Source organism: Salmo salar, chromosome 15, assembly GCF_965601325.2.
Source record: "Salmo salar chromosome 15, fSalSal1, whole genome shotgun sequence".
NCBI lineage: Eukaryota > Metazoa > Chordata > Actinopteri > Salmoniformes > Salmonidae > Salmo > Salmo salar.
The window spans coordinates 72,253,802-72,270,319 of NC_138305.1; the positions used below are offsets into that span (position 1 = coordinate 72,253,802).

At 47.3% G+C, this 16,518-nt stretch overlaps 1 protein-coding gene across 1 annotated transcript; it reads right to left on the reverse strand.

Annotated features, from left to right (window-relative positions):
- Positions 1-439: 439 nt before the first annotated feature.
- Positions 440-13,971, reverse strand: apeh2 (acylaminoacyl-peptide hydrolase 2). Its single transcript, XM_014146331.2, has 22 exons — positions 13,863-13,971; positions 13,453-13,585; positions 11,058-11,190; positions 10,794-10,881; positions 10,604-10,679; positions 10,274-10,425; positions 9,931-10,065; positions 9,633-9,724; positions 9,464-9,501; positions 9,204-9,325; positions 7,876-7,936; positions 7,612-7,706; positions 7,481-7,532; positions 7,280-7,368; positions 3,395-3,530; positions 3,214-3,297; positions 2,916-2,996; positions 2,740-2,828; positions 2,394-2,602; positions 2,057-2,159; positions 1,859-1,965; positions 440-714 (listed from the first exon to the last, which is right to left on the reverse strand). Exons 1-22 carry the CDS (start codon positions 13,872-13,874, stop codon positions 606-608), a joined length of 2,196 nt encoding a protein of 731 aa, XP_014001806.1. The 5' UTR covers positions 13,875-13,971; the 3' UTR covers positions 440-605.
- Between the last annotated feature and the right edge of the window lie 2,547 nt (positions 13,972-16,518).

Sequence of the window (16,518 nt, forward strand, 5' to 3'; positions counted from 1 at the left end):
CGTGTTTGTTTCCTTTGAAATGGGGTTTGTTTGAATAGACAAATGAACAGCCTCGTATGAGTGAAAAAAAACATGGCACGCTAGCTCCATTCTGGTTGTGCAGTAGACTAATTCCATGGATAGGAAACAGAAGATCATAGATTTGAATCTCACTGACGCCGTGTCACAATAAAGAAATGTGTTTTACATGATTAATGCCTAAGCAAATTCATTTCCAAGGGTCCCATCTGTGCTTGGAATTAAAAAGTTATGTCTTGCTTAACTTCTTCCAGTGTGAAGTAATGGGTAGCATGGCAAACTAGATTTTTAGAGTATCGTCCCCAACACTGGTGTTTTGGATGTTTTCCAGACAAATCCACAGGAATCCCACATCTGCAGTTAAGTAAATCATCCATTGCCTCACGGAAGGTTGTACACAATTTACAATCAACGCAAAAGGTTGTCATATTTTCAACAAAACATTTATTGTTGGCATAATGCAACCATAGAAAACACCAGAAGGACCTGGTAACAACTGAAATGTACAAAGGAGTACAGTACACACAAGTGTGGATGTCTTAATTCCACAGTTCCCTGTGTGTGTCCCCAGTCATACCAGTAGAGGCTCAGTGCAGGTAGAGGTGCTGCTGGAACCACAGCACCACGTTGAGGAAGCAGTCAGCCTGAGTGTCCACACGAGCCAGAGAGTGGGCGTCCTCCGCAAACCAAAGCAACCTGCAAGGGCAAGCAGTTGTATTTATTAGCGGACAACGTAGGAAAACAAAAGCAAGCAATTTCTTATTGGACAAGTTCAGGTAGTCCCTCCCTGTTTCAGTTTGTTCCGCTTCCATTAGGTACCTAACAAATACGGCCCAGAGTTCACACAGGTCAACGAACCATCTAATAACAATGCTAAACTAGGACGGCGCTGCAGTGGATAGCTGCCGTCTTACCGGCTTCTGACCAAATTCTGCATCAGAACAGCAATCGCGAACCTCGATTCGCATAGAGATTTCTACTTCAACGAGTCGGCAGCTCTGGTCGTTTACCCCGGACCTGGCCCTGATCCCCGGGACTCGAAAGAGGAAGCAGCGGCGAAAGAGAGGCAAGCGAGGCGGCGTCATGATTAGTCTACGTCGGCGGGCATCTAGACCACTATTGCCGTCTGTTTTGTTGGCGAACGTACAATCACTAGAGAACAAACTGTTGGCGACTATCCTATCAACGGGACCTGAAGAACTGCAATATCCTACATTTCAAGAAGTCTTGCCTGAACAAGGACAATACACCTCACTGGTAAGATCAGAAGACAGCCTCGGGTAAGCTGAGAGGGGGAGGAGTGTCTCAACAGCTGGTGCACAAACTCTAATTTTAAGGAAGTCTCAAGTTTTTGGTCGCCTGAGTACGAATACCTCATGGTAAGCTGCAGATCATAATATGTACCAAGAGCTTTTTCATCGACAGTAACAGTCAAAAGTTTGGACACACCTACTCATTCAAGGGTTTTTCTTTATTTTTACTATTTTCTACATTGTAGAATAATAGTGAAGACATCAAAAGTATGAAATAACACATATTGAATCATGTAACCAAAAAAGTGTTAAACAAATCAAAATATATTTTAACATTTGAGATTCTTCAGAGTAGCCACCCTTTGCCTTGATGCCAGCTTTGCACACTCTTGGCATTCTCTTAACCAGCTTCATGAGGTAGTCACCTGGTATACATTTCAATTAACAGGTGTGTCTTGTTAAAAGTTATTTTGGGGAATTTCTTTCCTTAATGCATTTGAGCCAAATTCTATAGTAAGTACTGTAGTGTTCTATAGTTATTTTTTCATGTGGGCAGGATGATGGATAATATAACAAGCGGTTGTCACCTGACGGGGGAGCCCCTGCTCTTCAGAGAGCGGTACAGCTCCAAACCTTGGTGAGGGGACACTCGCCTGTCTTTACCCCCCAGCATCAGGAGCACTGGGGCCTTGATCTGGACACAGACAGACGAAACCAAATGATATGCTTGTCTCATTGACAGCTATAGGGGAGTGTGTTTGTATTTGTGTGCATGAACCTCAAACCTGAGGTGCGTAGGTGATGGGGGATTTCTGGAGCATGGTGGTGAGAGCCTCTGGGGTGGGCAGCTGGTCATAAGAGTACTGCAGCCCCACACAAGAGTAACGCCTAGGAAAGGTAGAGGGAGACACAGGACAACTATCCATCAACCAACCAATTAATCACATTGTATTTGCATAGTACTTGTATTTTTATGTATTTATTATTTTTACAGCATCTTAAATATGCAGTGCACACACCCTTTCCATCCCCCAACTAGTGCACTACAATTAGTGTTTTACAGTCTCATTTAGGACTCCCCAGTCCTATACACTGATACAGAGACAGAGTGTCAAGTCTCACCAGTCCACGATGTCACTGGTTCCCAGTAAGGTGGCAGCGTTGATGACTGGGTTCCTGACGGCACACGCCTTGTAGAAGTCTGGGAACTGGCCAATCAGGTGGCAGGCCAGGAAGCCTCCGTGGGACCCACCCATCACCACCACTTTATCAGGGTCAAGGGTTAAGAGCTTCTCAGCAGTTTGGTCAGCAAGGGCAGTTAGCACAGCCCTCTGGGAATGATAGTTAGGAAGAGGTTAGTTTAACAAGATGTGTTAGTAGTATTGAGTTAGAACAAAAATTAGCAACCTGACTGACACCCTGGGTTGAAACTGTTGTAGTCATTTTCAGCTGAGAGCTCACTCGGTACCTGCACATCCTTGACGTCTTGGCTGCCGATGTTACCGGCCAGAGAGAGGATGCTGTCCTGGCCAAAGCCAGTGGAACCCCGGTAATTCACTACAAAACACAGAGCGAGAAACAATATTCTATCAGTGGATACCAGTGTGTGTGGGTGTGAGCCAAGGAGGAAGTCCACTATCTTACCCATGAGTACAGCAAAGCCCAGTTTGACCAGGACTGCTGTAGTGACATTCCACTCCGCAAAGAACTGGGAGTGCGGCCCACCTGGGAAAGAACACAAGCTTCAGTGAGTCCTCCGTGATCACTTTCATAGATCAGTTCCCATATACATAAAAGCATCTCAGAATAGGAGTGCCGATCTAGGATCAGTTTTTATACAAATTAAATATACAACGAAGATTTGATCCTAGACCAGTGCTCCTACTACGAGACGCTTTATGAATACGGCCCAGGAGCTAGATTCTCCAGAGGTTTCTCTCACCATGGACAAACACCACCAGAGGAACCTTGGTGCGTGACGGAAGGTGGTTTGACGTAACCAGCAGGGCCCCGAAGTCTAGGCCAGCTACATAAGAGACACACAACTTACTTCATTTTATTGTTCTCAAGGACATGCAGTTATGGCAACCAGACAAGTTGTAAACCACTATTGACTGACTCACAGTACTCTGGGTTCTCCTCCTGGGGCGTAGGGCTGATGTCCAGAACATTGACGATAGCACCACGTAGACACGACTCGCCCAGAGGGTCCCAGGACACCTCCCCCTCCCCCCCGGCCAACGGAAGAAAAGCCACTACCTGCAATGACAATGCATATATAACCAGTATGGGATGGGGGGGGGTGTGTAACCTAAATGACCGGGATGGGGTGGGTGTGTAACCTAAATGACCGGGATGGGGTGGGTGTGTAACCTAAATGACCGGGATGGGGTGGGTGTGTAACCTAAATGACCGGGATGGGGTGGGTGTGTAACCTAAATGACCGGGATGGGGTGGGTGTGTAACCTAAATGACCGGGATGGGGTGGGTGTGTAACCTAAATGACCGGGATGGGGTGGGTGTGTAACCTAAATGACCGGGATGGGGTGGGTGTGTAACCTAAATGACCGGGATGGGGTGGGTGTGTAACCTAAATGACCGGGATGGGGTGGGTGTGTAACCTAAATGACCGGGATGGGGTGGGTGTGTAACCTAAATGACCGGGATGGGGTGGGTGTGTAACCTAAATGACCGGGATGGGGTGGGTGTGTAACCTAAATGACCCGGATGGGGTGGGTGTGTAACCTAAATGACCCGGGATGGGGTGGTGTGTAACCTAAATGACCCGGGATGGGGTGGTGTGTAACCTAAATGACCCGGGATGGGGTGGTGTGTAACCTAAATGACCCGGGATGGGGTGGTGTGTAACCTAAATGACCCGGGATGGGGTGGTGTGTAACCTAAATGACCCGGGATGGGGTGGTGTGTAACCTAAATGACCGGGATGGGGTGGTGTAACCTAAATGACCGGGATGGGGTGGTGTAACCGAAATGACCGGTATAGGGGGGTAACCTAAATGACCGGTATAGGGGGGGTAACCTAAATGACCGGTATAGGGGGGGGGTAACCTAAATGACCGGTATAGGGGGGGTAACCTAAATGACCAGTATAGGGGGGTAACCTAAATGACCAGTATAGGGGGGGTAACCTAAATGACCAGTATAGGGGGGGTAACCTAAATGACCAGTATAGGGGGGGTAACCTAAATGACCAGTATAGGGGGGGTAACCTAAATGACCAGTATAGGGGGGGGTAACCTAAATGACCAGTATAGGGGGGGGGGTAACCTAAATGACCAGTATAGGGGGGGTAACCTAAATGACCAGTATAGGGGGGGTAACCTAAATGACCAGTATAGGGGGGGTAACCTAAATGACCAGTATAGGGGGGGTAACCTAAATGACCAGTATAGGGGGGGTAACCTAAATGACCAGTATAGGGGGGGTAACCTAAATGACCAGTATAGGGGGGGTAACCTAAATGACCAGTATAGGGGGGGTAACCTAAATGACCAGTATAGGGGGGGTAACCTAAATGACCAGTATAGGGGGGGTAACCTAAATGACCAGTATAGGGGGGTAACCTAAATGACCAGTATAGGGGGGTAACCTACATGTTTTCCACAAGCACATGGAGTTGCTAACTAAATATAAACATTTACTTTTTAACGAGACGTGTTGGTGTATTAGCAGCACAATTTCTAACTTGTTTACATTTGTTTTTACTTACACTTGACTCCATATTGACCTTGAGGTTTTGGCTGACTTTTCTTAGCGGATGTACCATCATCGCAAATTGAATTATGGGGCATTTCAGGCCCCGAAGTGAACATAATTGCACACCTGCAAATTCCATTAAAAACGAGGGCTGAGGGGCTTACGTTGCAAACTTCCCTTGCTTGGCTAATCATTTGGACTGACAAATATGGCCACGGGGATTCCCCCAAGGGCATAAGGCAAGGGTAAGTGGACGAGGGTGTGTCTTTTATATGTTTGAAACGCAGCCATTGAGTTACATTAGAAGTGTCCATCCAAGAAGGCTCAAGGTCATTGGCCACAGATAAAGTGACGTCAAATCACATATCTGCCGTAGCTTTGATTGGACTGATCATGTCAACATCATACTTAGCTAGCAGTCATCATGAATTAAGTCTACAATCTACTGGCAAATCCTTGTCATATGAGAAATTATGATAAAACTTATCGGTGCTTGTCGGCCATTGGACATAAACGTTACACACCAAGTTGGAAATCGCTAATTCAACAATGAGTGGTTTGGAAGGAATCAGTGGCTAACTGCAAGCGTCGCAAAGCAATTACTAGCCTGATATTCAGTGGGGTGGGTGTTTAAAAAGGATAAACATTGAACACGATGGGCTTGAAAAGGTTGAATACATTGGCCATGCTGTCAATCCAGCGTTACTTCTGCAGCATTCAAAACAACTGGAAACTCGGAACTGGAAAATCTCAGACATGTTTGTTTAAGCAAGTCAGCCATATCAGCTATTATTTTTTAAAGGCAGTAAATGAGGCTGAATGAACGGTTTCGCTGCCAGACAAGGATCCGCTGATAGCCAGGTGTAGCAGTGGTAAGGATTCACTCTGTGGTGCTGAAAAGAAAGCTCTATAGTTGGTACAGCTTTATGTAGGTCTTAACCATGTGTGGGCACTGTTGGTCACCGTTATAGTGCAATTCATGTACTGTTTAGTGTAGTGGCTTTGCTAACATGCACCGAAAATAAAAAAAATTGGAGTTTGCCCCACCAAGATTTACATGCTAAAATCGCCACTGAGCATGCGAAAGAAAATAAATTAATGTGCCACGACTCATCGTTACCACATTATATGGGACGTGCAAATTGACTCCCAGACAAAGAAGGAGCATCATGCGCTCTCAGAGGAGGCTGGTAGTAGGAGCTACAGGAAGACGGGCTCATCGTAATGGCTGGTACGGAATTCATGTAACGGTATCAAACAAACACATGGAAACCACATGTTTGACTGTTCCATTTATTCCATTCATTACAATGAGCCCGTCCTCCTATAGCTCCAGCCACCATCCTCCTCTGTGCTCTCTCCCACCGTGTAAAGAAATGTGACTGCAAGCACAGTGTACACAACATACACACCCAGGAGGTACAGAGAGACAGTCAACCCAGCAGACAGTCAACCCAGCAGACAGTCAACCCAGCAGACAGTCAACCCAGCAGACAGTCAACCCAGCAGACAGTCTCCCTGTCGTCGCTCACTTTCTGACTGACACGCGCTATAAGATGCATATCATTCATTTTAGTGGGAGAGGGCTCGTGAACTTTTTTTTTATGACTTGTGAATTGTAAAAAGTAGCATAGTTAATTTAAGTGGAAAAAGTACCCGGCTGAAAATGAGTGTAACCGGCTGTACAGCCAACAGCCGGCGCTAATGGAAAACACTAACCTGAATGCCCAGACCTCTGTATAGGGGTAACCTGAATGCCCAGACCTCTGTATAGGGGTAACCTGAATGCCCAGACCTCTGTATAGGGGTAACCTGAATGCCCAGACCTCTGTATAGGGGTAACCTGAATGCCCAGACCTCTGTATAGGGGTAACCTGAATGCCCAGACCTCTGTATAGGGGTAACCTGAATGCCCAGACCTCTGTATAGGGGTAACCTGAATGCCCAGACCTCTGTATAGGGGTAACCTGAATGCCCAGACCTCTGTATAGGGGTAACCTGAATGCCCAGACCTCTGTATAGGGGTAACCTGAATGCCCAGACCTCTGTATAGGGGTAACCTGAATGCCCAGACCTCTGTATAGGGGTAACCTGAATGCCCAGACCTCTGTATAGGGGTAACCTGAATGCCCAGACCTCTGTATAGGGGTAACCTGAATGCCCAGACCTCTGTATAGGGGTAACCTGAATGCCCAGACCTCTGTATAGGGGTAACCTGAATGCCCAGACCTCTGTATAGGGGTAACCTGAATGCCCAGAGCGATATATGAATGACCACAATACTGTATTACCAGGCGTGGGGCCTCGTTCAGATGGGAACAGTGGACCACCATGAGGTCATTCTGGATGGTGAGCAGCTTCCAGCTCCCAAATTTCTCAGCTGAGGGGAGAGAGAAAGATTGAACGGTTTTGCTACAGCTCGGACTAGTTTCAGTTGAAGAAGCTGGAGATGAAAACCCAACAGACTAATAATCATATAAAGGAGAGCTTACAGTCAGACATGCGGGTTACTCTCCTAGTGGTCCTGTCCACTACAAAGAGGTCCTGGGACAGAGGGAGAGATGGGAAAGTGAGATCATGGAGTACAAAGTTGTGTCCGCTTGTGTGCATGTTCACACTATACCCGCCAGTTCCTCCGGGCACTACTGAAGACCACTCTCTGGCTGTCTGACGCCCAGCATCGAGGTGGCAGAGCCTCATACAGCCCAGCAAACTCATCTAGGGACAGACAAAAAGGGGGGGGGGGGGCGGCACAGGAACGGGAATTGATAGATTGGGTCCGGGAAGGAAATGGGTGAGAAGCAAGAGATGGAAAGTGCAGTAGGAAATGGGGTGCCATTCTATGTCAAGTTCAAAATGTTGCGTTAAAGTTATTCAAATTCTGTACCTTTCTTTGGCCTATTGACTACGTCCACCAGCACCGAGATCTTCCTTGTCTCCAGGTCATACTGCGGACAGAGAGAAGGTAAGGATATAACAGTATAACAGTGCAGAATACCACCAGCGAAGCATAAGCAGCACCCCCCACTGACCTCCAGACCATCCTTGCTTCTTTCTGATAAGGCGGTAACGCTGAGGACTAGGCTGGGAGCGGGAGGTAACGCTGAGGACTAGGCTGGGAGCGGGAGGTAACGCTGAGGACTAGGCTGGGAGCGGGAGGTAACGCTGAGGACTAGGCTGGGAGCGGGAGGTAACGCTGAGGACTAGGCTGGGAGCGGGAGGTAACGCTGAGGACTAGGCTGGGAGCGGGAGGTAACGCTGAGGACTAGGCTGGGAGCGGGAGGTAACGCTGAGGACTAGGCTGGGAGCGGGAGGTAACGCTGAGGACTAGGCTGGGAGCGGGAGGTAACGCTGAGGACTAGGCTGGGAGCGGGAGGTAACGCTGAGGACTAGGCTGGGAGCGGGAGGTAACGCTGAGGACTAGGCTGGGAGCGGGAGGTAACGCTGAGGACTAGGCTGGGAGCGGGAGGTAACGCTGAGGACTAGGCTGGGAGCGGGAGGTAACGCTGAGGACTAGGCTGGGAGCGGGAGGTAACGCTGAGGACTAGGCTGGGAGCGGGAGGTAACGCTGAGGACTAGGCTGGGAGCGGGAGGTAACGCTGAGGACTAGGCTGGGAGCGGGAGGTAACGCTGAGGACTAGGCTGGGAGCGGGAGGTAACGCTGAGGACTAGGCTGGGAGCGGGAGGTAACGCTGAGGACTAGGCTGGGAGCGGGAGGTAACGCTGAGGACTAGGCTGGGAGCGGGAGGTAACGCTGAGGACTAGGCTGGGAGCGGGAGGTAACGCTGAGGACTAGGCTGGGAGCGGGAGGTAACGCTGAGGACTAGGCTGGGAGCGGGAGGTAACGCTGAGGACTAGGCTGGGAGCGGGAGGTAACGCTGAGGACTAGGCTGGGAGCGGGAGGTAACGCTGAGGACTAGGCTGGGAGCGGGAGGTAACGCTGAGGACTAGGCTGGGAGCGGGAGGTAACGCTGAGGACTAGGCTGGGAGCGGGAGGTAACGCTGAGGACTAGGCTGGGAGCGGGAGGTAACGCTGAGGACTAGGCTGGGAGCGGGAGGTAACGCTGAGGACTAGGCTGGGAGCGGGAGGTAACGCTGAGGACTAGGCTGGGAGCGGGGGTCTGGAGGTCACGCTGAGGACTAGGGGCTAGGCTGGGAGTGGGGTCTGGACTGGGGTCTGGGAGTTGGGAGGCTGGAGGTCGGGCTGGGACTCACCTGCTGCATGCTGAGACACTGGCTGTGGGGGCCAAACACCTGTCCCTCCAGGTACACCAGGTAGCGTCCATCAGGGCTCAGACGGGGGGACGAGACTGAGCTGGTGTCCCCAGACAGACACTCTGTGTAAGGAGAGACAAGAAGGGGTTGCAGGTTGGAGGTTTGAGAGGAGGAAAGAGAAGCTTTGTTGTTAATTCGCTGTGAATTCATGGTGAATTAACAAGTTGATTACCATGACAATGAACACAGGAAATACTCACCACAGTTTCCTTCCAGGTCCAGACAAAACAGAGCTGACCTGAAACCAGAAGCTCTCATTTTAGTCTTACTAAAATAACACATAAGGGCATATCTTGATCAGTCTATTACTCTGGAATATTGATTAGTGAGACGACGTAAACATAGTAGACTACACAGGCTGTTCCTTACCTCCTATTGGAGCAGAACCTCAGGCCCAGTCTGAAGGGCTCATGCCACCAGCCCACAAAAAACACAGACTCGCCATCATGGGCCCAGAGACCCTGTGTTAACCAGACAGACAATCAGCATGACAACAATTACTGTACATTTACATTTCATGGCATAACATGATATTACATAGAATTACATGACCACAAGACATGTCATGTGACTGGTGATCTTTACAGTGAAGTTGCAAATACCATACGATGCTCTGCTAATGCCTTTATTGGTGGGTGTGGGTGTGTGAGGCCCCGTTTTTGCTCACCTGGCCTGGGGACACGTGTGACGGGACACCCTGCAGCACTGTTACTGTGCCCTTGGCCACGTCGGCCACACACAGCACTGGGACACTTTTACTGGTCAAGCCTTCCCCCCAGTCCTCCCAGTACACACTCTTATCCTGATGCACAACAGGGGAAAGGAAGGGTGTTGAAGCCATGAAAAAAAGAATATAAATAAACACTGGATCATGTTTACACATAGCAGCCATCCTAAGAGTACTTCCAGAACCACCCGAATGTCACTTTAAGGACTACATCCAACTGAATGCATGGCTAAAAATACAAAGACAAGTAATAGAGGAGAAGTGATCAGGGTGTTTCTGATACCTTCTCAGAAGGGCCTTCCGAGGGCCCTGCTCTTGGCTCTCCAGCTGATGGGCTGGAGGCTGAAGCGTATGACTCTCCTATAGACCTTTTCCCCTCAGCAACATACAGCAGCCTGCTCTCACATGTAGACCAGGCCAGGCAGCCAAACTGAGCTGCACACAAAGACAGACAGACGGCGAACAAGAGACAAAGACAGACCGACATGGAGAGAGAGTGTGGCTGATGAATTCAAGCAAATGGCGCCGATTAGGTCCACAGTGGACAGGTCTAGCATCGGACAGAATACTCAGAGCGCCATAGGCATTAAAACCACCCAGGAAAAGGCCTTACCATCCTCATACACTCTCCCATGTTTGTTGAGAGCTGTGAGATCGAGGATCTTTTTTAAACAGCTGTTGCTCCATACCTGAAAATGAACAGACCCTATAAAAGTTAAAGCAAACCAGTATGCACCGTATCAGGGTGGGTGAAGGAATTTAGCCAAATGATGACGGACACACCCAGACTACTCCATCCTTACCTCCAGGAACTGTTGTACTACAACCTGACCGCTGGTTACCCTGACAACCGCCTTCAGATCTCCAGACAGGGAATAGGAACTCAGAAATCTATTTGAGCAGGAAGGAAGAAAGCATTGAAAATGGTAGCTCAGAGAAGGACCTCTCGTAATCTTTATTAAATACCTCCCCTATATAATCAGCTTACACATTACGTCATCAACACCAGACACTGGGATGGAGAATGAGTGGTGAGGGAGTGTTAATGTGTCCGTCTGTCTACTTACTCGCTGTGTAAAAGGCTGCAGGGGCTTGGTGGTTGGATGTCTATGTCGGTCTCTTTACTGTAGTTTTGAATCAGCGTCCACTGCTGGGCATAGTGCAGTCTGGCTCCCCGGACCGTCTCAGTCTGACTCCACTCTGATAGGCACAGGTGAAGGAGAGGTTAATAACTAGGATATTCCCCCCCCCCCCCCCCCCCCCATCAAAAGATTTAAAAAGTAATCCAAACAATTTTTTTCCCAACCAAGCAAACATGATAGCACACGAGCAGTCAAAAAAAACAAATACACTTCCAGGTTTATAAATATCATAAATCAGGGAGAACTGCTTGTCTGCATATGTTTTTTATGGGTACCAATTTGTCTGCTGTTCAGTGTTCTTCAGTGCGTGTGCGTGTGTGTGTGTGTGTGTGATGTATAGAGGGCTAATGCCCAAAAGCCTGTTAAAGCATGGGCAGCACCACTGAGGCCTTTCAGAATGATAGAGGCCTCTAGTGACCAAAAGGTAGCATTGAAGGCTTCCGCCATTTTAACGTCAGCAACTGGGTGGTACTTCACACTTAATTGGCTGATCCTGTTGGAGTCATGTCCATCCAGGTCATCAGGAGGGATCCAGCCAATCGTGAAGAAAATTGACTACTTCAAAATGGAGATAGCCTCAATGGCGCTGCCCATGCTGTCATAGACGCTATTGTCACATATAGAACAATGAGTCAGATATTTCCCTGGATGTATAAATGTGAAGCATCCGGTTGGCGTTTCCACACACTACCAAATATGGTAGTGAGGAAGCCCAGCACTGGGAAAAGACGGCGCAAGATGGATTTTGGCCAAAATTATGCAAATATTCTCATCAATGAAACATTTGATCGCCATACAGTTTTCTGTTTCCAAAACTAGAATCTGTAACAAACAGAGTGGACTGCATTTGGTAGACTTTACCCTTTGCCAAAAATGATGTTGTTTAGAAGGAGTGTAGGGGTGAATTGAGTTATTGCACACTCACACAACAAAGTAGGCATTCCTTAACGGAAATACGCTAATAAATACTAGAGCGAGCCAATAGGATCTTACTAGCTCGTGCTTGGCTCTGCCCACTATGATTAATTTGCTCAAATTGGAAATGACCAAAAAATTGGGGGGAGTTTGCCCCACCAAGATTTACATGCTAAAATCGCCAATGAGCATGAGAAAGAATATAAATTAATGTTCCAGAAAATGTACTAAGTGGATTTCGACTCATCGTTACCACATTATATGGGACGTGCAAATTGACTCCCAGACAATGAAGGAGCATCATGCTCTCTCAGAGGAGGCTGGTAGTAGGAGCTACAGGAAGACGGGCTCATCGTAATGGCTGGTACGGAATTCATGTAACGGTATCAAACAAACACATGGAAACCACATGTTTGACTGTTCCATTTATTCCATTCATTACAATGAGCCCGTCCTCCTATAGCTCCAGCCACCATCCTCCTCTGTGCTCTCTCCCACCGTGTAAAGAAATGTGACTGCAAGCACAGTGTACACAACATACACACCCAGGAGGTACAGAGAGAGTCAACCCAGCAGACAGTCAACCCAGCAGACAGTCAACCCAGCAGACAGTCAACCCAGCAGACTGTCAAACCAGCAGACTGTCAAACCAGCAGACTGTCAAACCAGCAGACTGTCAAACCAGCAGACTGTCTCCCTGTCGTCGCTCACTTTGACTGACACACACTATAAGATGCATATCATTCATTTTAGTGGGAGGGGGCTCGTGAACTTTTTTTTCTGATTTGTGAATTGTAAAAAAGTAGCATAGTTAAATTCAAGTGGAAAAAGTACCCAGCTGAAAATTAGTGTAACCGGCTGTACAGCCGACGCTAATGGAAAACACTAACCTAAATGAGCACAGTGTATATAGGGGTAACCTGAATGTCCAGAGCTCTGTAGAGGCGTAACCTGAATGTCCAGAGCTCTGTAGAGGCGTAACCTGAATGACTAGAGTGGTGGAAATGACATGCTCTGGTCTATCTTGGGTTAGTTATGAAATGTTTGCTATAATGGCACAGACACAAGATGAGTCCTCTATGTATCTCTATGGTAGCAGCAGACACAGAGGAAGCGAGAAACCCCACACCCTAATTGTTTCTGGTTACATTACAGTCAGTCATTGTAAATAAGAATTTGTTCTTAACTGATTTGCCAAGTTAAATAAAGGTTAAATAAAAAAAATATATGAAAATACACCCTTTCAGTTTGTTAACCAACTCAGAAGCAGATGAAAATTGACTACTTCAAAATGGTGATGGCCTCAGGCGCTACCTGTGGTTTCACAGACACCATAGTGGGACAGTTACAACGTTGCGATCTCTATACATCTCTATTGTGTGCGTGTGTGTGTGCAGTGTCTCACCTGTACATAAAGTGAAACTCGTGCCGTTTAATAGTGCCATGTAGTCATTCGCCGTCACGAAGGCAGAAATAGGGGTGGGATACCCACTATATTCGCGATACAAAGTGCTGATAGCGTCGGGTTCCATTCGTGCCTAGGTGCAGTAGCGTTAGTTAGACATGCCGCTATAAACTGTTTTTGGGAACACTTTTACAGTACATTAGCTAGCTAACTAATCACTTTCATCGATTGCAGGTGATAATAAAGCCATGTGACTGCATGCGTTCAACAAACGAACATTATGTATCAGCTTCATTTTAACGGTTAGATAGACGAATGTTAAGATAAACGTAGATGGAACACAAATGTCCATTTTGAGCTAAAGTGGTACTTATAAATCTGTGAAAAAAATAACAATAGTTGTCTTTTACCAGGAACTCCATGTCGACACGACGGCCGATACCATTTCATACAGGGGCTGATGGAAGAGACCAAACGCAAGGCGGCAGCAGCAACACATTTTGTAGGATTCACAAAGGAAGTGATTAATGGCGCCTTGGGATTTCACCCCAACTCTGACGTCATCCCATTGAAGTTGAAATTTAAAACGATCGGGAGGTCCAAAGAATCCCAGATAGCACTAACCATTCAAAAAAATAAACATCTCCTGCCCCATCCAATCCCACCATTTGAATCCCAAAGATAATTTGTAAAAATCCAAATAACTTCACAGATCTTCATTGTAAAGGGTTTAAACACTGTGTCCCATGCTTGTTCAAGGAACCATAAACAATTAATGAACACGCACCTGTGGAACGGTTGTTAAGACACTAACAGTTTACAGACGGTAGGCAATTAAGGTCTTAGTTATGAAAACTTAGGACACTAAAGAGGCTTGTCTACTGACTCTGGAAAAACACCAGAAGAAAGATGCCCAGGGTCCCTGCTCATCTGCGTGAATGTGCCTTAGGCATGCTGCAAGGAGGCCTGAGGACTGCCGATGTGGCCAGGGCAATAAATTGCAATGTCCGTACTGTGAGACGCCTAAGACAGCGCTTACAGGGAGACCGGACGGAAGGCTGATCGTCCTCGCAGTGGAAGACCACGTGTAACAATACCTGCACAGGATCGGTACATCCGAACATCACACCTGCGGGACAGGTACAGGATGGCAACAACAGCCTGAGTTACACCAGGAATGCACAATCCCTCCATCAGTGCTCAGACTGTCCACAATAGGCTGAGAGGCTGGACTGAGGGCTTGTAGGCCTGTTGTAAGGCAGGTCCTCACCAGACATCACCGGCAACAACGTCGCCTATGGGCACAAACCCACTGTCGCTAGACCAGACAGGACTGGCAAAAAGTGCTCTCACACAAGTCGCGGTTTTGTCTCACCAGGGGTGATGGTCGGATTCGCGTTTATCTTCGAAGGAATGAGCGTTACACCAAGCCCTGTACTCTGGAGCGCGATCAATTTGGAGGTGGAGGGTCCATCATGGTCTGGGTCGGTGTGTCACAGCATCATCGGACTGAGCTTGTCGTCATTGCAGGCAATCTCAACGCTGTGCGTTACAGGGAAGACCTCCTCCCTCATGTGGTACCCTTCCTTGCAGGCTCACCCTGACATTACCCTCCATCATGACAATGCCACCAGCCATACTGCTCGTTCTGTGCATGATTTCCTGCAAGACATGAATGTCAGTGTTCTGCCATGGCCAGCGAAGAGCCTGGATCTCAATCCCATTGAGCACGTCTCGGATCTGTTGGATCGGAGGGTGAGGGCTAGGGCCATTCCCCCAGAAATGTCCGGGAATTTGCAGGTGCCTTGGTGGAAGAGTGGGGTAACATCTCACAGCAAGAACTGGCAAAGTCCATGAGAATATGCACTGCTCCTCTCCCAGTTTCATGAATTAGTCCCTCAATTGCAAATATGGAACAAACTACAGTTAACAACCTTTCTGCAATTCCTAGATTATTGTCCAATCACCGTATTGCGAATACTACTCACATGCAGAGAGGTATTGTTAGTAGTAATCTTGTCCCCATAAAATTGAGCTCTGTCAATAGCTCGAAAATGGTTTATTGCTCATCCAGTGCAGCTTCAGGTGCTACCTTGGATACTCCATCTGATATGAATTCCTGTAGCAATGGCATTGGAATAATTCATTTGAATGCTAGAAGCCTGATACAAAAGTTGGACTTTATTGAAATTTTGGTCTCACAATCAAATGTTGACGTATTGGTTGTATCTGAATCGTGGCTGTGTGATTCTGTGCCTGATTCAGATGTTAAGTTGATTGGGTACAATATTTATAGAGCTGATAGAGTTAGAGGTGGTGGTATCGCGATTTATGTAAAATGCTGCTTAAATGTTTCTGTGTCCATATCAACCTCTGTCCCAAAGCAATATGAATGTCTAGTTTTAAATTTGGTACTTGGTAATAATGCTCGTTTAACTCTAGGAGGGGTATATCGCCCCCCCTCAGCTCCTCCTTGTACTCTATGCAAATTATCTGATATACTGTCTAATTATGCAAACTCTGAATTACTGATTTTGGGAGATTTTAACCTGGATTGGCTTTCACCAGTATCCGATAAATTAAAAGACATTTGTACTGAGCTAAATCTAACTCAGCTGATAACTAAACCAACCCGTCCCAACTTTAAGAACCCAGTAAAATCTACTCTACTAGACATTATTCTAACAAACACCCCCCATAAATACACAGCCAGTGGGGTTTTTGCAAATGATATCAGTGACCACTGCCCTATTGCTTGTATTAGAGATACCAGGCTGAAACACTCTGATCCCTGTATAATCTCTAAGAGAAATTATAAACATTTCTCACAGCAAGCTTTTACCCTTGACTTATATCACTCTGAGTTTTTATCCACTTGCTGCTTTCTGGACCCGGTTTTAGCCCTTGCTTTTTTCTCTTCTATTGTTACCTCTATGTCTGATAAACATGCCCCGCTTAAGAATCACAGAGTAAGAAACCGAACCAGTTCTTGGTTCTCTCCTGAATTGTCAGGTCTTTTCCTGCAAAAGAATCGGGCCTGGGCCTTGGCGAGGAAAACAGGTACTC

Bases quoted from the DNA above. Each gene is read 5' to 3' on its own strand.
- apeh2 (XM_014146331.2), bottom strand. The intron at 9,725-9,930 runs GTGAGCAAAAAC...TGGTTAACACAG, and splicing joins CACACGTGTCCCCAGGCCAG to GGTCTCTGGGCCCATGATGG. The intron at 7,533-7,611 runs GTATAGTGTGAA...CCTCTGTCCCAG, and splicing joins GTGCCCGGAGGAACTGGCGG to GACCTCTTTGTAGTGGACAG.